This window comes from Sceloporus occidentalis, unplaced genomic scaffold, assembly GCF_023333645.1.
Source record: "Sceloporus occidentalis isolate IW3139 unplaced genomic scaffold, rSceOcc1.0.p SCAF_5, whole genome shotgun sequence".
Taxonomy (NCBI): Eukaryota; Metazoa; Chordata; class Lepidosauria; order Squamata; family Phrynosomatidae; genus Sceloporus; species Sceloporus occidentalis.
Genome location: NW_028316985.1, coordinates 206,470 through 226,543, shown reverse-complemented (window position 1 = coordinate 226,543; position 20,074 = coordinate 206,470). Strand labels below are relative to the sequence as shown.

At 48.7% G+C, this 20,074-nt stretch overlaps 1 protein-coding gene across 1 annotated transcript in view; it reads left to right on the top strand.

Moving 5' to 3' along the window:
* The window catches only part of LOC149311490 (RNA-binding protein 28-like), a 29,052-nt gene extending 9,404 nt beyond the window's left edge, over positions 1–19,648 (top strand). Inside the window, exons 10-19 of the mRNA XM_089527288.1 lie at positions 3,606–3,715; positions 4,878–4,951; positions 6,060–6,195; positions 7,679–7,743; positions 9,274–9,432; positions 10,884–11,018; positions 14,858–14,932; positions 16,343–16,692; positions 18,524–18,623; positions 18,752–19,648. Of these exons, the coding sequence (XP_089383414.1) occupies positions 3,606–3,715; positions 4,878–4,951; positions 6,060–6,195; positions 7,679–7,743; positions 9,274–9,432; positions 10,884–11,018; positions 14,858–14,932; positions 16,343–16,692; positions 18,524–18,623; positions 18,752–18,892 (1,345 nt within the window). The 3' untranslated portion in view covers positions 18,893–19,648. The remainder of the gene's footprint in view (positions 1–3,605; positions 3,716–4,877; positions 4,952–6,059; positions 6,196–7,678; positions 7,744–9,273; positions 9,433–10,883; positions 11,019–14,857; positions 14,933–16,342; positions 16,693–18,523; positions 18,624–18,751) is intronic.
* The last annotated feature ends 426 nt before the right edge of the window (positions 19,649–20,074 follow it).

Genomic DNA, 20,074 nt, shown 5'->3' with positions numbered 1-20,074 from the left:
ACATCCACACCTAATTCGGGGCTTCTTCCACTTCACCCACATTTAAATAACTCACTGTTTGCAGCAGGTTTCCAGCTCTTTGCAGTGAAAATGTTGCTATTACTATTATAACAGTGGCTGCCTTCACTTGCAGTCCCTCTGAGCTGCCTGAAACTGCTGCTGCAGGTGTGAATCACTCTGAGGTCAGAATAAGGTGCCCAGCATTGATAACCTGGCTGGGTGCCTTGGTCTGACCTCAATAGCAGGCCGGGCAACGAATGTGGACTATGTAACCTGCAGCAAAAGAGCAGGTATGGGGGGAATTTGGGGAGAACCCGGGGCCAGAATCCTCCAGGGACACGCTGGAGTATTCTGGGAAGCGAAGACAAAGGCCAAAGGCACTCCCAGATTGCCCAGTTTCCATTCTCTCAAGAATTGAATGCCAACCCAGTCAGAGCAATGGTCTGACGCATGTGCAGAGCACATTCCCTTGGTTTGTCTCATGTGTGGAATCTCTTTTCTCTCATTGAATTCCCCTGCAGTGAAATGTCTTAATTTTTTCTCAGATTTTAAAAAATGTTTCTAGTTTTTTATTCTTCTTTGTTGTAATGTCATATTCAACTTACAGCAACCTTATCGATGAGGGACCTCTAAGAGATTGTCCAGTAAAAGAAAGAAAGAAAGAAGACCCTCTGTCCATAAGAGCCCTGCTCAGGTCTTGCAAGCTCAGGGCAGCAGCTGTGGCTCCCTTGATGGATGCAATCCTCTTGTCTGTCAGGCAGTCTCCCCCTTTTTCCTTCTGGCTTCTCAAGCATAATTGTCTTTTCTAGGGAGTCCTTTCTTCTCATCATATGTCTAAAGTAGGACAGTCGAGTTGTCTTGGCTTCTAAGGAGAGTCCAGGCCTGATCTGTTCTCGCCCATTTGTTGGTCTTTTTAGCTGCCCACTGTATCCAGAGAACTCTCCTCCAGCACTACATCTCAGATGAATTGGTTCTCTTCCTATCCACTTTCTTCACTGTCCAGCTTTCCCAGCCATAAGTGGAAATACCATGGCATGGATAGTTACAGAAATCTCAGGAACCAAGACTTTCTCTCTCTAAGCCACAGGTCTGACGAAGCAGGATGACAAGAGGACCCAGAAAATGTGCTGAGCATTCAAAGTTCATTCCAATTGCCGACAAAGGAAAAATATCCCCAGTGGAATTAAAAGTTCCAAAAACTGAGGCCCCGAGCAGAACAAAATGGCTATTTTTATAGTAATTCAAACAAAGAAGCTTCTTCAGCATATTCTGTTGGCTGGTTCAAAGTTCAAAACATACAACTTTCTTGCAGTCAGGGCAAAGATACGTGCATACATTAAAATATCATTTAAGCCACATTCCATACCCTCCTGGCTTTTAGCCCCCCTTATCCTTCATCAGAGATGCCTCCTTATCATGAGTTATGTCTCCCAACCAGCACCAGGCACCAGAGAACTCCAGGGCCCTTCACTTAAGGTCAGCCTGTGCCTTTTACTGCTTTACTCTACTCTCTCTTTACATTTTCCAGACCTCAATTCAAACTGCACAATTCTATTGACCAAACTGACTCCATCTTTCTACAAGTCTATTGCAGCTGAAATTCCATCTACCTCAGATGATCCTGACTTTGATATTCAGGGATAGGTTTTTACACTTCAGGAACTTATCTCTAGTTCCTTCATGGCTGCCTTTCCAAGCCTTAGTTTTACACTCATTTCTTGACTACAGTCTCCATTGTGATGAATGATTGAGACAAGGTGAAGGAAATCTTTGACTATCTCAGCCTCTTCATAGTCTAAAGTTTTTAAAACAATCTGCGATCATTATTTTAATATCCAACAGTAACCCGAGTTTTACCCTTTCTTCCTTGACTTTCCTCACTAGCCATTCCGTGTCTTTGTTACTGTCTACAGATGCTATCATCCGCATACCTTAAATTGTTGATGTCCCTTCCTCCAATTTTCACGCTTCCTTTCTCAGAGTCTAGGTCTGCTTTACGTATGATATTTTCAGTGTGCAAGTTTAACCGAGAGTGTGATGAAATGCAGCCTTGCCTGAACCCTTGCCAAACGGAAACCATTCGATTTCCCCATATTCTATCCTGACTGCAGCCTCTCGTCCTGAATGTAGGTCATATATCACGATGATCGAATGTTGTGGTACACCTATATTTATTTCATAATCTATTAGTTTTTCATGATGTAATCAGTCAAAGGTTTTGCTGTAAAGTACAGGTTGATTTTCTGGCTCCTCATAAGAAGTCTGTGTTTTACCAGCAGCAGTGCCATCCTCAGCATAACCTCTTGCTCCATAAGAGCATGCAACCCCACTGCCTCAGAAGTGTACTGCCCTGGTGGGTAAACTATTGCTGATTTGCAAATACAGGAGAGTCTTGAGTATCCGACATAAACGGGCCAACTGACAGTCGGATAGCCGAAAATGTTGGATAATCCGAGGCTCAGTGTTCTCAATGGCAGTGCGCACGCACCCGCACCGCCATTGAGGACAAAAGTCCCTCGCCTCCACTCCCTCCCTCCCTGCTTACCTTAGTCCTTGGATGCAGCCTCCTCGAAGAGGCCTGGGTGCCTGGCCCTGGCCTGTCCTCCGTGGCCGCAGAGGACAAGCCAGGCCGAGCACCCAGGCCTCCTTTCCCGGGCATTTCCTCCCCTCGAACGGACTCCTGAGAGTCCATTCGGGGAGAGGAAAGAGAAGCAGGGAGGGAGAGGCCTCGGCATGGGCCCAGACCTCTCTTTTCCAGGCCTTCCCTCTCCCTCAATGGGTTCCCCGGCCAGTCCTCCTCTTCCCGGACCTCTCCTTTACTCCAAAGGGGTCTTCAGAGTCCTTTAAGGGGAAGGGAAAGGAGGCAGGGCAGGAGAGGACTCAGCGAAAGTAAGTAGGGAACGAGGGAGGGAAGGGAGGAAGAAGGAGGGAGAGGGGAGGGGAGAGGAGGCGAGGGGCATTGGATAATCCAGAGTGTCGGTTAACCGGGACTCTACTGTACCACATTGACAATGACAATGTTTGTTCCTCGTCTCCCTGAGACCAGGAAGATGCCAGCTGTCGTCTTAGCTGGTGATGCCTGCTTCCTCCTCTGAGCACAATTCCAGCGGCTACAAGCTTTGCAAGAAAAGAGACCCCAAACAGGGTCATTGGGCAGCATCTATTGTATATAGAAGGGCAAGGCATTATATAATTCTAGCAAATATTCTCAGTGTCTTCAGAGACTGGCTTAATGTAACTTTCTTTTCTTAACATAAACATTACAATCAGACATTCCACTTAAACACCCTGCCAGAAGGCCTAAGGTGAATCTGGGATGTTGCATGGTTCTTGCTTTTCATGAACAAACTTAGAAAGAGAGTCAGCTTTTCTGGAGCGTATCTTTTTGCCGCGTTTCTCTTTTGATTTCCCCTCCCCAGCTGGCTTGATGTAACCCATTGCTCTGGCTACAAGTGTGAGTCCCACAATTGATGGGTTATAGTCCCAAAGGTCTCCCAGTCCCAGGGGGCACTTTTGGTGCTCACAGGCTGCAAGGAGTCTTGGTCCAGCCATGTTTGAGTTGCCTCCCTTCCCATTCACGTATCCTTTGCTTCCCTCTCCCCCAGGAACCTGTCCTTCGATACAGAAGAGGAAGAACTGGGAGAGCTGCTGCAGCAATTTGGAGACCTCAAGTATGTGCGGATTGTGATGCACCACGACACAGAGCACTCCAAAGGTGAAGCAGATGGCAGGAGAGCTGGGTGAAAGGAGGGGACCTGTTTGTGTGTGTGTGTGTACTGTGACCCAGCATGACCTTACATGGGAATGGGAAGGGACCCTGGGGCACACCTAGTCCAACCTTTTCTGCCAGAGCAGGAGTCCATGGCTAAAGTGTCTCTTGGCACATGGCCACCTGAGTTTGTTTGTTTTTTAAAGGGCAGTGTAGTAAGTTTGGGAGGTCTGGATTCAATCCCTCATGATTTGACCACATGCAGGTCACGGAGAGACCTGTTTGTGGGCCAACCTTGCAGTGTTGTAGGGAGAAACAGTCAGACTTAACAGTGGCCCTTTGCATCCCACTGTTCCACTCACTGTATGGAGGGCAGCAACCAGAAATGCTCAGGAGCTCAGTAGTAGTACCCCAAAGCTGCCTATTTTGGAGTGTCATCTTGTTGGAGCTCCCAGGCATTGGTGTCATGAGAAACCAGCTCCGATGAGAATCAAATTCTTTCCCTCTTGAGCATCCTTAGACCTGTCTATTGACAGAGAGAGAGAGAGAGAGAGACTTAATCAGGGAAATGCCAGGCCCCAAGATGGAAGTGGTCACATACAGTATATGTATTTTCCATCATAACCATAAGCTCCTTGTTCCATTCTCAAACAGCCAGTACAAGCCCCATGCCAAAGCAACCTCTGCCAGGGTACATGGGGATGTCATGGCATAGCCTCTCATTTTTTCTGTCTGCACTATTCTGAGTTTAAATGAAATCATTGAAATACTTGAATAATTAAAATACTTTGTTGTATTCCATTGTATATAATGAGACTTGAGCATCCATGGATTTTGGTATCCATGGGGGGGGGGGGGGTTCTGATCCAAACCCCAGTGGATACAAGGGCCCACTGTATTAATGTATTCAGCAACCTGACAAGTTGAAACCAGTTCAGTTTAAAATATGTGCAGATGTGGATTAAATCAACTGGGCACAAAATAATAGGATCCATGTTGTGCTTGGTGTCAGAATGATAACCAACATATGCTGCCGCTGCCACCACCCTGCAGCCAAGCTTTTCCATCTGGGAGTATAATGTCTGCATTCTCTCTTTGAAATATATTCACTGCCACACTGTGGTTTCTGTTCAATAACTCTGCACCTTTCCCTCCTCCTCCCCTCCAGGTTGTGCCTTTGCCCAGTTCAAGACCCAGGAAGATGCCCAGAAATGCCTCCAGACGGCTCAAGATGAGAGTGAGGTGAAAACCCTTTGGGCAAGTGTGGGGCTGGAAGGAGGATGGGTGCTCCCTATAGTGAATGCGGACCCCTTCCACCAGCTAGATGGGTTCTAGAGTCCTTATCAGCATCATGGCCAAATGTTAACAGCTATCCGGAGGTATAAGAGACTATTTTGTACTTGGTAAGCCCTTCAGGGGGTGCAGTGGTTTAGTGGTTAAGGTGCCAATTTGGAAGATCAGAAGGTTGGCAGTTCGAGGCCCAGATGTCACGTGATAGGGTGAACTCCTGTCACTAGACCCAGCTTATGCCAACCTAGCAGTTCAAAGGCACGCCGATGCAAATAGATAGATAGGTACCACTTCTGTGGAAAGGTAAGTGTTCAGTGTTCAGTGAAGTCATTCTGGCCACATGACCACCAGAGTAGTCCTCGGACAATGCTGGCTCTTCAGCTTAGAAATGGAGATGAGCACCAGCCCCTACAATCAGTTACGACTAAACATTCACATCAAGGGACTATCTTTACCTTAAAACCCTTCTAGTTGGTTTAGGCCTTAGCTTGGCAGTTCAAGGCTAGAGAGGCAGCAAAGAGCAGACTATAGGGGTAAATCTTCTAGTGAATACCTTGATTGTTATGTTCTCATTTCTTGTGTGTTTCTGTTGCTTTTGATTGCATCTGTCCTGTATAAACCCACCAGCAGATTCATTTTCCAGTAGCCTTGCCCTGGACTGTGCCCTGTCCCCATCCACTGGGCTTTTTATCCAGCTGTACGGTGATGGAGTGTCAGTCAGGGGGGAGTCTGGGTAGAATTAGTTGCTCAGAGGCCTGACTCTACCACTTGCTATGAGGCGATGGTGGAGCATGTCAACTAATGCAATGTTGTGATATTTACCATTGTTGTAGACTACCTGCTACATCTATTTGCCATTAGGCCAGTTTGGCAATGATGGATGTCAACTTTCAAATTAAGCCTTAAGGACACCAGGAACTGCAGCCAGTTTCAGCCTAGAACACACACTCTCAGCTTCATTGGGACACACCACATGTGTGCATAAACACCTGGCAGGGGGATGTACTTCATTTCCATCCATCTGTCTGTCTTTGTCAGCTTGTTTTCTCCACCCTGGCAGGGTGGTGGGCTGTACTTGGAGAACCGCCGGCTTCGGGTCGACCTTGCAGTCAGCCGTGAGGAAGCCCAGCAGCTGCGGAGCAAGAAGACGAAGAAACTCACTGGCACCCGGAACCTGTACCTGGCACGGGAAGGCTGTGAGTGGATCATGCAGGAGGGAACTGGTCAGGGGCTGGAACAGGGCCTCCAAGAATGTGGTAGGAATGGGGCCGTGGGGCAGGAATGAAGGTGGGGATGGACCAGGGGCAGAGCTGCCTGTCCTCTGACTGGCTGTGGAAGTCACAGACAACTTGTCTTGACCCCAGGCTTGCAGAGACAGCTGTCCTGTTGCCTTGGCCTCCCCATTGCACCTTGTTGCCTGTGTGTCTAGCATGGGAAGGGAAACACAATGCTCAGGATTAATGCTGTGAGCAGTAGTGGAAGGGTCAACAGTTTTGGAAGGGAGAACTCATTCTCTCAGTGTGCCTTGGGCTCTGCTTGGTTCTCTGGATATAACTAGCTCTGCATAGAGTCATCCTAGGGTTGGAAGGTACCCCAACGACCATCCATTCCAACCCTCTGCCATGCAGGAAGACACAGGGAAAGCACTTCTGAGAGATGCCCATCCAATTTCTGCTGTCCTCTTTGGACTTAATTCATTCCATTCTCAAACAGCTCTGAGCATCAAGAACCTCTTTTCTTATTATTTGAATCCATTGATTCATGTTCTCTTCTTGGGAGCAGCAGAAAACAAACTGGCTCCATCTCCAACATGACATCCCTTCAGGTATTTAAAGAATGCTTGTTGCCTTCCTGCCTGGAGCATCCGTGAGAGCAACTTGTGGGGTTTTCCCCAGTGGCTCAATGTGAGGTTCTCACAACTAGGGACATGTCACACTGGGAGGCCCTCTTGTGCCAAAGGACATACTGGCCTATGGATTCTTCAGCACTGCTTGCTTGCTCTTTCTGCCTGTCTCTGTTTTGCATGGTTTTGCATATTCCCCTGGCAAAGGGTTCAGCTAGGGAGAAGCCTCTCCCCTTTGAAATTAGTGCCTCCAATTTCCCCGTGGGGAGGGAAACCAAAGGTTGGCCCATGCCTTTGGCGGCACTCAGAACACAGCCCTGTTCTTATTTCTTTACTGGCATCTGCTCTGCTATTCAATTCTAGAATTCTCTGATAAGCTGGCAAACAAGAATGAAAAGAGGCAAACTGAAGTGGCAAGCAGGGCCTGCTTCGTTTTGGCTCATTTATCTGTCTCTGGCAGCCCCTGGAAGACTCTCCTGGCACCAACTCTCACATCTCTCCAGCTAAATAATTAAAAAAAAATTTTTTTCATGCCCAGGCCTTTGACATGTTTATTAGCCCAGCTTTATTTATATTGGTTTACTTTGCCTTTCTGCTTCAGCAAATTTGGGACCATATATTGTCTCCTCTGTTAAAAGCAGCAAAGGGTGGGCAGTTTCGTGGGTCCAGTAGGTGGCAAGTGAGCTTCCTGTAGAGCAGGGGTGAAGGGGATGGAGCCCCTCAAAGCCACCTGAGGCCTCACCTGCCTGCTGTAAAATGTACTTCCAGCTTTGAGAATCCCAAAACTCTTCTTGCCTATTCAGGCACCATTTAATGCTCTACTTTTCTCTTTGCAGTAATCCGTGCTGGCACAAAGGCTGCGGAGGGCATAAGTGCTGCCGACTTGGCCAAGCGGGCACGGGTGAGTCAGGAGACATCTGGGTGTATTTGGGGCTAGTCTGAGCCTCAGGGCTGTGAGCCAGCAAAGGGAGCTCTTCTGTCCAAGTGTGTGTTTTGCCTGTCTCCCTGAATTAGACCCAGAAGGGTCTCCCAAGTCCCTCTTCTCTACTCTGAATTGCTGGCTGAATGCCCCATTGGGAATGCCAGTCCCCAGCAGAGCAGGAGAGTGGCTCTGTCTTCCCTCTTGTGTCCTCAGCAGCGGGTGGTGTTGGAGAGTATGTGGCCTCTGGTCCTGTAGGAAGCACGCAGGTGTGTTGACCATGCAGCCGTCATTAATCCTCTTTTGAAAACCCCATCAGTAAGCACTTCCACACAGATAAGATATGGAATCCCCCTCTGTGAGATGGATTCCATATCTTATCTGTGTAGAGGTGCTTGCTTTAATCTCTCCTGCATCTCTCTCCATCTGTCTCAATCCTCCCATGGGGTCCTTCATATTAGCAGGTGGCAGAGGTGGGGAGACCTCTCTACTTGCATGTTGTCATGCACCATGTGGTATTTTGTGCTCAGCGTTTGGGAACAGCATATGAGTGTATTGCCACTTGCCTTGTGTTGCATCCAGCACTGGATTCTGATGAAGAGGTCTGGAAAAGTTGGCCCAGTGTCACCTCTAAGGAATTGCCATTCCTTTTCTTCAACACAAAAGAGGTCAAGTCCAGCAAGTGATGTAGCCTCTTTTCCCTTGTTTGTGTCTGCTTTTCTGGCTCTGGGTCCTTGAAATCTGGCCAGTGGCAGATGGAGAGCCAGGCCCTCTCAACCTAGTTAGCCATGCCGCATCTCCACAGTTGGTTGGTGGGGGTACAAGGACTGGGGAGACCTGTGAATTCCTAGAGGAAAGACCTTCCATGGCCTGAGGGGTGTCTGGATGAAGGGGTTATTCAATTCGTCAGGGTGGTCTGTGTGGTGTGAATTCAACCCCTGCTTGGTCCCTTCCTCGTTTGACTGGCACTTGAGACAAAGGAAGGATGTCAGTCCCTTTCCCAAAGCTGTGCCAGGGTAGATAGCTGGAGGGCAAAGGAGAATGAGCTTTCCTTTGCCAACCATGGGAATCTCTTGCTGGGATGCTGTGAAAGCATGAGTGAGGCTCTGTAGCCACTCTTTTCTATCAGTGAGGATGGCAACTGTCATTTTGTGGACTTCCTCTTGTGCTGGCAGGGGTTTGGATTAGATGACCCTTGGGGACATTTTCGTAGCCCCATGATGCTACAGCCCCTTCCATTCCATCCACAGAGACAAAATTAGTCCTGCCCCCATGTTAAGCTGTGATTGGTTTTAGTCCTTGCTTGGCTGTAGTTTTAAGTAAAACCTTGAAAGGAAGAGCTGAGGCTGAGTGTGTGAGAAGTACTGTCCATGTGCCAGGTGCAAGTGGCGTTTAAAGGCCTAGTCTTCTGTGGGCCAAGTCTCTCAGGGGTTAACAGACATGGACACCAGGCATCTCTGCCATCTCTATGCCCTGGAAAAACTCACCCACATACCCATCTCCCTCTTTTAGTTTGAGGACCTGAAGCGACAGAAGCTGAAGGACCAGAACATTTTTGTGTCCCGGACGAGGCTCTGTGTCCACAACCTGCCCAAGAGCGTCGATGATGCCCGCCTCAGGAAATTGATGCTACAAGCGATGGGCAGCGCCCGTGGAGTACGGATCAAGGAGGTGAATTTTGACTTGGCCCTGGGCTGCTGGGCTGTCCCTGGGTGCAAGAGGAAGGGAGGAGGGCTGTTCTCTTTGAGTTTGGTGCCAGGTCTGTGGTTTTCCATCTCTGTCACTTCCCCCATGAAAGTTTGAAAGCTGCACAAAGTGGCTGCAGCAAGAGTGGCAAACTAAAGTTAGCAGGTCCCAGTCTTAAGGCCAAGGAAGGAAGCCCACTCTCAGGGGGAGGGACGGGATTCTCCGGACATTGCTGCTTTCCCCTGTGAGGCATCCTTAACCTCCAGCCCTGGCCAAAATATGGACCACTTTTTCTTTTCATCTCTTGTCCTGGGATCACTTCTGTTCTGCTTCTGTCTTCCAGAAACAAAGAGGTGGATATGAAGTTGAAGGCTTTCATGGCTGGCATCCATAGTTTTTTGTGGGTTTTTCTGGCCCATATGGCCATGTTCTATAAGAGTTTATTCCTGACATTTCGCCAGCATCTGTGGCTGGCATCTTCAGAGATGCTGGCGAAACGTCAGGAATAAACTCTTATCAAACATGGCCACATAGCCCAAAAAACTCACAAAAAACTAAAGAGGTGGATAGTTTGGGCTGGTTGGCAAAAATGAGAAAGTGAAATTGGGGTGGGAATGCCCAGGGAAGGTTGGCCCTAGTGTGTCCTGTCCTGCAACACACACATACACCCTGCCTGGGCACTGAAGGTGTTGCTCACCTTCTGCCATTTCCACACAGGAGCAATTTCCTCCCTGTGGCAGGCAGCCTCAAAGCCTAGAGATGCCCCTCTTTTCACAGAATTGGTTGTAACTCACAGATATCTCTCTTTCAGTGGTCCTGCAGGGGCCATGATGGGAGCAGTACCCCTGGCTGGAATCTCTCCTGTGGGTTTCCTGGTGCTACTGATTCCCTTTGGGGAATCTGGTGTTTGTGCAGAGTTGGACAAGCAGAGCTAATATATATGCAGCTCTGGAGGGTAGGATGGAATGAGAAACACAGCTTTCATTCTTGCAGCATGGCTGCAGCTCCTCTTCCTTAAGACAGTGACACACTGTGGATCCCTGGCCTTCATGGCTGAGTTGACATTTGACCTGATGGCAGCTGGAGGATTGAGGATAGATGGGACGACCCCTTAGTGGCTCTGGGGACCTCGTGTTCCTCTGCTGGGGAGGGAGGGGGGCTCAGTCAGTTCAGTGTGTTGGGGGGAAATGAATCTTCCACCTCCCCTGTCCCACTTTGAAATAACAGCTGGGATGGGCATGCTCAATTTTTGTTCTTGCTGTAGCAAAATGAACACCGGGGTGGAGGGAAAGATTGCCATGTATCCCAAGGGCAGCATGCACCCCACTCTGCCCTAGAAGTAGTTCTTGAAGCCCCAACCTTCTGGCATTGCCTTCAGCAGGCAGGCCCACTTGTGAGCTCCTGATGTGACCCTCTTTTCCTCCCTCCCTCTGCAGTGCCGGGTGATGCGGGACCGGAAGGGCCAGGGACAGTCTCTGGGCTACGCCTTCGTGGAGTTCCAGGAGCACGAGCATGCGCTGACTGCCCTGCGCCACATGAACAACAACCCTGAGATCTTTGGGGACCAGAAGGTGGGTCCGGCAGCATTCCAGATGTGCGGGACCAAGGCCAGCGCAGTGGGAGGTTGGGCCCTTCTGCTGCTGCTATTCATCTCATTGTCTCAGGGAGGAGGACGGCCCTCCTTGCTCCTCAAGAGGAGTAGAGAGCTAGCTTCTCATCCAGTAGGCTCTGGTTTTGATAGGAAGCTTCTCCAGTGATACTCAAAAAACTTGCACAGGCAGCAAGTAAAAGGGAACCATGGTCTGCGATGTCTCTACACTAATGCACAGAGCATGGGAAATAAGCAAGATGAACTCGAACTCCTAGTACAACAAAGCAAATATGATATAATAGGCATCACTGAAACCTGGTGGGATGAGTCTCATGATTGGAATGTGGAAATAGAGGGGTATAACCTTATTAAGAGAAATAGGCCAAACAGGAAAGGAGGAGGAATAGCACTATATGTCAGAGATATTTACACCAGTGAAGAGATCCTGGACATCAATCATGGAAGCCAGGAGGAGAGCATCTGGATAAGAATCAAAGGGGAGGGAAACAACAAGGGTGTTACGGTGGGAGTCTACTACAGACCCCCAAGTCAGACGGAGGAATTGGATGATATCTTTCTAGAACAGATGACCACACAGTCAGAAAAGAGAGATGTAGTAGTGATGGGTGACTTCAACTATCCTGATATTTGCTGGAAGGCAAACACAGCCAAATCCTCAAGGTCTAGCAAATTCCTCACTTGCCTGGAAGACAATTTCATGGTCCAAAAGGTGGAAGAGGCAACAAGGGGGTCAGCTATTTTAGATCTGATCCTAACCAACAAGGATGACTTGGTTAATGGGGTGCAAGTGGTGGGATCCTTAGGTGGAAGTGACCATGTTCTCCTGGAGTTTGTTATACAATGGAGAGGAGAAGCCAGGCAGAGTCAGACACGCATCCTAGACTTTAGGAGAGCGGATTTCAGTAAACTTAGAGAAGTATTGAGGGCAATTCCATGGTCAGAAATACTAAAAGATAAAGGAGTTCAGGAGGGATGGGAGTTTCTCAAAAGGGAGATACTGAAGGCACAATTTCAAACAGTTCCAGTGAGAAAGAAAAATGGGAGGTGTCTCAAGAAACCAGGATGGATGACTAAGGAACTTTCAACGGAGATGAGTTTGAAACGGAAGATGTATAAGAAATGGAAAAAGGGGGAAATCACAAAAAGGAATTCAAAGAAATAGCAGGCATCTGTAGGGTAAAGTCAGAAAAGCTAAAGCGCAGAATGAACTCAGGCTTGCTAAAGAGGTTAAGAACAATAAAAAGGGCTTTTTTGGATATGTCCGCAGCAAGAGGAAGAAGAAGGAAACGCTAGGGCCACTGCGTGGAGAAGATGGCAAAATGCTAACAGGAGATAGAGAAAAGGCAGAATTACTCAACACCTTCTTTGCCTCAGTCTTCTCAGAAAAGGCAAAGGGAGCTCAACCTGAGGATAATGGAGCAGAGGACAGAATAGGGGAATTTCAGCACAGAATAAGTAAAGAGATAGTAGAGGAACACCTTGTTAATCTAAATGAATTTAAGTCTCCGGGACCAGATGAACTCCATTCAAGGGTATTAAAAGAACTGGCAAAAGTAATATCGGAGCCATTGGCCATAATAGTCTTTGAGGACTCCTGGAGAAGAGGAGAAGTCCCAGCCGACTGGAGGAGGGCAAACGTTGTCCCCATCTTCAAAAAGGGGAAGAAGGAGGATCCCAACAATTATCCTCCAGTTATTCTGAGATCAATCCCAGGAAAGATTCTGGAGCAGATCATTAAACAGAGAGTCTGTGAACATCTAGAAGGCAATGCCATAATCACAAAAAGTCAACATGGGTTTCAGAGAAAGAAGTCATGCCAGACAAACCTTATCTCTTCCTTTGATAAAATTACCAGCTTGGTAGATGAAGGGAATGCTGTGGATATAGTATATCTTGATTTCAGTAAGGCCTTTGACAAGGTTTCCCATGACATACTTGCAAACAAGCTTGTAAAATGTGGGCTAGACAAAGGAACTGTTAAATGGATCTGTAATTGGTTGACCGGCCGAACCCAAAGGGTGCTCAACAATGGCTCCTTTTCATCCTGGAGAGAAGTGACCAGTGGGGTCCCACAGGGCTCTGTCCTGGGCCCAGGGCTATTCAACATCTTTATCAATGACCTGGATGACAGAATTGGGAGCATACTTATCAAATTTGCAGATGACACCAAATTAGGGGGAATAGCTAATACCCCAGAGGACAGGATCAAGATTCAAAATGACCTGAATAGACTAGAAAGCTGGGCCAAAGCTAACAAAATGAAATTCAACACAGAGAAATGTAAGGTATTGCACTTAGGGCGGAAAAATAAAGTGCACAGATATAGGATGGGTGACTCCTGGCTGAATGAAACTACGTGTGAAAGGGATCTAGGAGTCCAAGTAGACCACAAGTTGAACATGAGTGAACAGTGTGATGCGGCAGCTAAAAAGGCCAATGCTATTTTAGGCTGCATCAATAGAAGTATAGTGTCTAGATCAAGAGAAGTAATAGTGCCACTGTATTCTGCTTTGGTCAGGCCCCACCTGGAATAATATTGTGTCCAGTTCTGGGCGCCACAATTCAAAAAGGACATTGAGAAACTGGAGCGTGTCCAAAGGAGGGCGACAAAAATGGTGAAGGGTCTGGAAACCATGCCCTATGAGGAACGACTTAGGGAGCTGGGGATGTTTAGCCTGGAGAAAAGAAGGTTAAGAGGTGATATGATAGCCCTGTTTAAATATTTGAAAGGATGTCATATTGAAGAGGGAGCAAGCTTGTTTTCTGCTGCTCCAGAGAACAGGACCCGGAACAATGGATGCAAGCTCCAGGAAAAGAGATTCCACCTGAACATTAGGAGGAACTTCCTGACAGTAAGGGCTGTTCGACAGTGGAATGCACTCCCTCGGAGGGTGATAGAGTCTCCTTCCTTGGAGGTCTTTAAACAGAGCCTGGATGGCCATCTGTCAGGGATGCTTTGAATTGGATTTCCTGCATGGCAGAATGGGGTTGGACTGGATGGCCCTAGTGGTCTCTTCCAACTCTATGATTCTATGATTCTATGATTCTAAGTCTGAGAAAAGAACCTTCTGGAGGGAGGACCAGGTAGAGCACAGTGCCAGGGATTGAGAGGGAATAGAGACAGCCATCTTCAGATATCCAAGAAACACTATGTAGTAGATGGAGCGATTTTCTTTTCTGCTGCCCCAGAGGTTGGAACCTGAACTCCAGTGGATTCAAATCACAAGAAAGGAGATTCCAGCAAAATGTAAGGGACAGCGCCCTGACTCTTAAGAACAGTTTGACAGTGGAATGAGTCTCCTCCTTTGGGGTTCATTAAATGGAGCTTGGATGGGCCATCTCTTGGGAGTGCTTTAATGGGATTTTTGCCTGAGCATTTTGAGGTTGTAGCCTTTGGGTTATTTTCCAGCTCTGTCATTATGTGGAATAGGTTGCCCTCACCTCAGCCCTTTCCTAGCAGTTCTGTTGGGCACCAGCTTCCTGGGGGAAATGCTGGGCATCCCACATCTCTGGGGCAGACACTGTCTCCTCTCCCCCAGAGTGGAGAAATGGATTTCGTTTTTCCACTGTGCTGATGTAAGAGGGATGCTCTTGGCGGCAGAGGCCAGCTGTGGATGTCAAGGGGATCTGGCTGGGGCCCTCGCACACACACTGCTCCCTGGTCTGTTGCCCTGAGATAGAGCTGGGCATCTTTGATTGAGAGTTCCTGCATGGCATGGGGTGGACTGGATGGCCTTGTGATCTCTTTCTACTTATGATTCCACTTGGTGACACTGTGCTTTCCTGTTTGCACCCCAGCGACCCATTGTGGAGTTCTCTCTGGAGGATCGTCGGAAGCTGAAGCTGAAGGAGCAGCGAGCTCAACGCAGCCTGGTAAGGAGAGGAGGGTATTGGGATGGTAGCTCTCCCTCCTTGGTGCTTGCTTGCATTGCTCAGGGACTGGTCATCAGTGGGCAAGTCAGTCTGGACTGGGTTGGTGTGTGGGTAGGAAGGCTCATTCCTTTGCAGCTCTACTGGGAGACTCCTGGGGTTTTTTGGGCAGTCTTCTCTCAGCTACGCCATGAGTGAGGGATGTGGCTGTTTCTAGTGAGCACTCCACAGGGGCCTTGGGGAAAGTGAGGCATTTTTTGGGGGGGTGTTTGCCAAAGCTGTGAGAAAAGAGCAGCTCTTGACCCATTGACAGAGCTAAGTTCGCCCATTGCTCAGATTCTCTGGATTCAGGCAGGTGTAGAAAGCGTTGCCTGAAATGTTCCAATATTTTAAAAAGCAAAGTGCCAGCCCTTGTCTCTGCAGAGATGAGGCTGAATCTTCTGCCAACCACCATGTCTGCTGCCTGGAACCTCCCTCCAGCCAGGGAAAAGTTGCGCATTTCCCCACATTGCCTCCTGATCCACCTTCTGTGGTGACATGAGGCCAGTGGTGGGAAAGGTGTTTTTTTACTAAAAATGTCCCCCATGCCCTCAAAGGAGGGGGAAGAAGATGTTTTGGCAGAGGCAGACCCAGAAGAGCTCTTTTTCCCAATGAGGAAGTAAACTGGTTCAAAACTGGTTTGAAAAAGGCTTGTCCTGGGCCTGAAATAGCCTAATGGAGCTTTAAGAGATGACAGAATTGCCCCTCCCTTATGGCCCTTATTGAGCCAGAATGGTCTAGTGGTTTGAGTGTTGAATTACAACGCTGCAGACCAGGGTTTGAATCCAGGCTTGTTTAAGGAGGCTCACTCTGTGACTTTTGGCAAGTCACAAGCTCTCAGCCTCAGGGGAAGGCTATGGCTAACCTCCTCTGAACAAATCATGCCAAGAAAACCTCATCATATGGCTTTAGAGTCATCTTAAGTCGGAAACAATGTGAAGGCACACAACAGCAAACATGGACCTTGGTGGGGAAAAAGTGGAAACCTAATGAAGGTATCAGGGCTTAGTCCTAGAGGGTTTGTGTCCCATGGGAGGCCTGTGCAGTGCTGCAACCCTTGGTCATTGCCAAGCCCTTCATGTACATTTCTTGATCCAGAAGATGCACCCCAAGAGATACTTGTACCTCGTCTGAGTTTACGTTGCTGACCCTAAAGCATACTCAGGCCCAGGGGCCTTTGCAGTGGTCCAGCTGGGGGTGTGCATGGGTGGGGTGCCCTTCCATGTTCCCTGCCTCTGCTGGGCCTTAGGATAGTTGCTGCTATTATTATTATTGTTGTTGTTGTTGTTGTTGTTGTTGTTATTATTATTATTAACCTTTGTTTATATAGCGCTGTAAATTTACACTCTGATGTGGCTCTCCTCTCTTGGGCAGCAAAAGCTGAGGCAGAAACAGGTTGCCGGACGGCCCATGTCCAGCGCCAGTGAGCCTGGCCCCCCGAAAAACACAACGCCAGGGGTGAAGGGACGGAAAAGACCCCCAAAGAAAAAAGAAGAGGGCAAGGCGCCTCTGGAACCCAGGGACCCTCCCAGCGCAACAGAGAAGAAGAATTCAGCTCTGCCGAAACCCAACAATACTTCAGGAAAGCCCCTTCCACCAGAAGGATCTGCCATTCCCTGGTCGGGGTTCCAGACACGGGCCGAAGTGGAGCAGGTGGAGCTGCCGGACGGCAAGAAGCGGCGGAAGGTTCTGGCTCTGCCTTCCCACCGTGGGCCCAAGATCAGGTAAGGGGCACTCAGAGGAGCACCTCCTCTCCCAGGGTTTTGCCACGGAGGAAGGGGGTCTCTTGGTCAGAGAGATGTGGGAAATGCCATAATGCTCTTTCTACCTCCCCCTTGAATTCTGCGCAAACACAAAGCATCTGCCTCCCCCCCCACACACACCTGTCTCTCTTGCCTTGGTTTCTGTTTGTCTTTCTCCTTCCTAGACACATTTACGCTTCAGCAGAGGGTTTGGTTTGGTGGTCTTTGGAGACCCTCCCAACCCTACACAAAGATGGGGAAGTTTCATGGAGAAATACCACAATGGTTACGTTTAAAATAAAGTACATTAATTCCATTATGTGATATCTATGTTTCACCTTCACCTAGGACTCAAGTTGGCTTCCAAAAATTAAAACAGATAAAGCTAAAAGTTCATATACACCAAATTTTAAAATATTAGGACTAAGTATACTAACTGTAGCAATTTCAAAGCAACAGGATTAAAAAATAAAAGCAGCAAATCTGGACATAATGGGGCAAGATCTGCTGCTTCCCTTTGCAGGAAGCACCGATTTCATGCTGTTCAGCTTCCCTTCCTTGTCTCCTCCGTTCAGTGATCTCCATAATTTCCTTCCCTTTCTCAGGTTGTACTCTGCCAGCATGGCACAGTGTTTTGAGCATTGGCCTATGACCCTGAAGGCCAGGGTTCAAATCCCCACTTAGCCATGGAAAGCCACTGGGTGCCCTTGGGCAAGGAGTCACACACTCTCGGCCTCAGAGGAAGGCAATGGCAAACCCCCTCTGAACAAACCTTGCCAAGAAAACCCTCTGATAGATTCATCTTAGAGTAGCTAAAAATTGGAAAGGACTTGAAGGCACACAACAGCAACAATTCTCTGACAGATACAAGAGAGAGAGAAATCCTGGGATAGCCACAGCAAATTCAAAATGCAATAGTACAATCATTTTTGTCATATGAAACCCAGGCACAATCTGGGGAGAATCAAGCCCCCCTGCCACCGCCGCCAAGGAAATTCTGAAAACGCCTTACTTTAAAATGTTGCTCCTTGTTGGTTGAGGAATTTATTTTGGGATAAATGCCTGTCTGTATTGGTCAGTATGTATTGGGCTTCATATAAGAAAGTGGTTAATTTAATTTCCTGAGTGCATTGGTCCTGATCTTGAGATCTGCAATGGTTTCTGCCTGCCAACTGTTCCCTGGTTTTGTTCTTGCCTTGCTGCAGGGATGAGCATAGCCTTCCTTTCTCCAATACTAATACTATTTGTGAAGTCAAAGGCTCTCATGGCCAGCATCCATAGTTTCTTGTGGCTTTTTCAGGCTCTGTGGCCATGTTCTAGAAGAATTTATTCCTGACGTTTCGCCAGCATCTGTGGCTGGCATCTTCAGAGAAATACTATTTATTTCTTACCCGCCCCTCACCATGGATTGAGGCAAGGAACAACAACAATTAAGAAGTCCCCTGCCCCCAGACAGTTTTTCTTCTGCCCTCGCCTGTGACAGTTCACACACACACACCTTACTACTTTCCTTTGCAATACAAAGTCTATAGTCAGAGGGGTGTAGCATCTGCATTCTGTACTGTGTCCAGCCCATGGAGAGTGTGGTGTTTTCCCCGAGTAAGAAAAGGGCGAATTTGAAACCATCTGCCTGCTGAGGTGGAGAGAAAGGCCATAGTGGGTTGGTGGGTTCTTATGGATGGGAGCAGCCCATCCGGGAGCATGCCTCTTTGGCTTCTGTAGCAGGAGGGCTTGTCTTGGAGGCTAGTGCCAGGACAGAGCAGAACATTGGCATTGCAACCTTTGTGGCTCATGGTGGCATCTCTCCTGGCAGGAGGCGTGACAAGGGCAAGGTGAAGCTGCCCCCTGCAAAGAAGTCAGCAGCCCCCAGCAGACCTCAGAGGCAGGAGAAGCTCCTGCATGAGCCCAAGCAGGTGAGTTGGCCGGAGGAGCCCGAGAAAGACCCTAGAAACCAGGCGGTGCTCCTCCGGCCACAGCCCTGGTCTGTGCCCTTGCCCTCTCTGTTCTGGCGCAGGGGCTGACATGGCCATTTTCTCCGCAGGTGCCCAAGAAGAAGCGGCAGGCAGGACGCAACCAGTCCGAGGCCCGCTTTGAGCAGCTGGTGGAGCAGTACAAGCGCAAGATCCTGGGCGGCGGGCCGAATGCCTTGCCAGCCAAGAGGGGCAAATGGTTTGAGAGCTGAGTGGCTCCTCTGGAGGAGGGGCACAGACTCAGGGCACTGAGCCCAGAAACTGGCAAAAGCCCCTCTTCCTCCTCCGGCTGCTTGGACTGCTGGACTGGGCAAGACTTGCGGGAGCAGCAAAGAAAAAGGCCGGCTGGGCACTTTCCACGGAAAACTATCCCTGTGCCGCATCGGCACCCAAAGCCCTTTGATAGCTGCAGGAGAAGCCAAGAGAGGCCACCTTTAGAAGGGCCTGGAGCAAGGAGTGGCTCTTTTTGGACTGGCATGTCAGCAGAGCAAGAGGCTGCTGGGCCAGTGGAGGCTGGTGTGGAGCCAGTCTGACCCAGTGGGTCAGAGCCTCATTGGCACAAAGGAGGAAGGACGCCCCGTCCTCTGCTCTGAGTCCACTGTGTGCCTCCTTTCTGGGGGGCTGCCCTTCAGTCAGAGGAGTAGGAACAGAGGAGCCCTTTTGGGTTGGGGTCTCTGGCTTCCTTGTAGCCCCCTCCCCACTTGAACAGAAGAGAGGAGAAGGGGCCGAAGGAAACTATTTGCCAGAGGAGACTGCTCAGGTTTGTCCCTTCAATGGCTAAAAGCATTTTTAATAAATCCGAGTGTATTTTTCAAGATCAGGGCAGTGGAGTGAGGTGGTTCAGTTTGTACATTTCATGCCCAGGGCAGGGATCTGGGAGCCAGTGCGGTGTAATCCTGTCTCACTAGGACTCTGGGAGCAGGGAAGGCTGTGGCAAATGCCCTCTGAATAAACCTTGCCATGAAAAAGCCATGATAAGTTTGCCTTGGGGTCTCTTTAAGTCAGAAATTACTAGAAAGCACACAACAAGGAGTAATCTGAGTAATCTCCTTGCAAGTAGTTGTGGGCCTCACTGTGGGGAGATGTGGGAGAGAGGCGTGAGAGTGACTGCTGGGCATGGGAGTGCAACCTGGCAGTAGTGGTGGTAGTTCTCTTGTGTGTGTGCATGTAGGATGGGGGCTACTTGACACAGCAGTGCTGCCTACAATGAGGACCTTGGGGTTACTGTTGAAGCACAGGTTCCAAGTCTAGAGGAGTAATAGCCGCACTGTATTCTGCACCAGTCAGGCCTCATTTGGGACACCCAGAAGGGTTCGAGTAGGACTTGGTGGGGCCTAGAAAACCATCCCTTCACCAAGAGTATTATTATTATTATTATTATTATTATTATTATT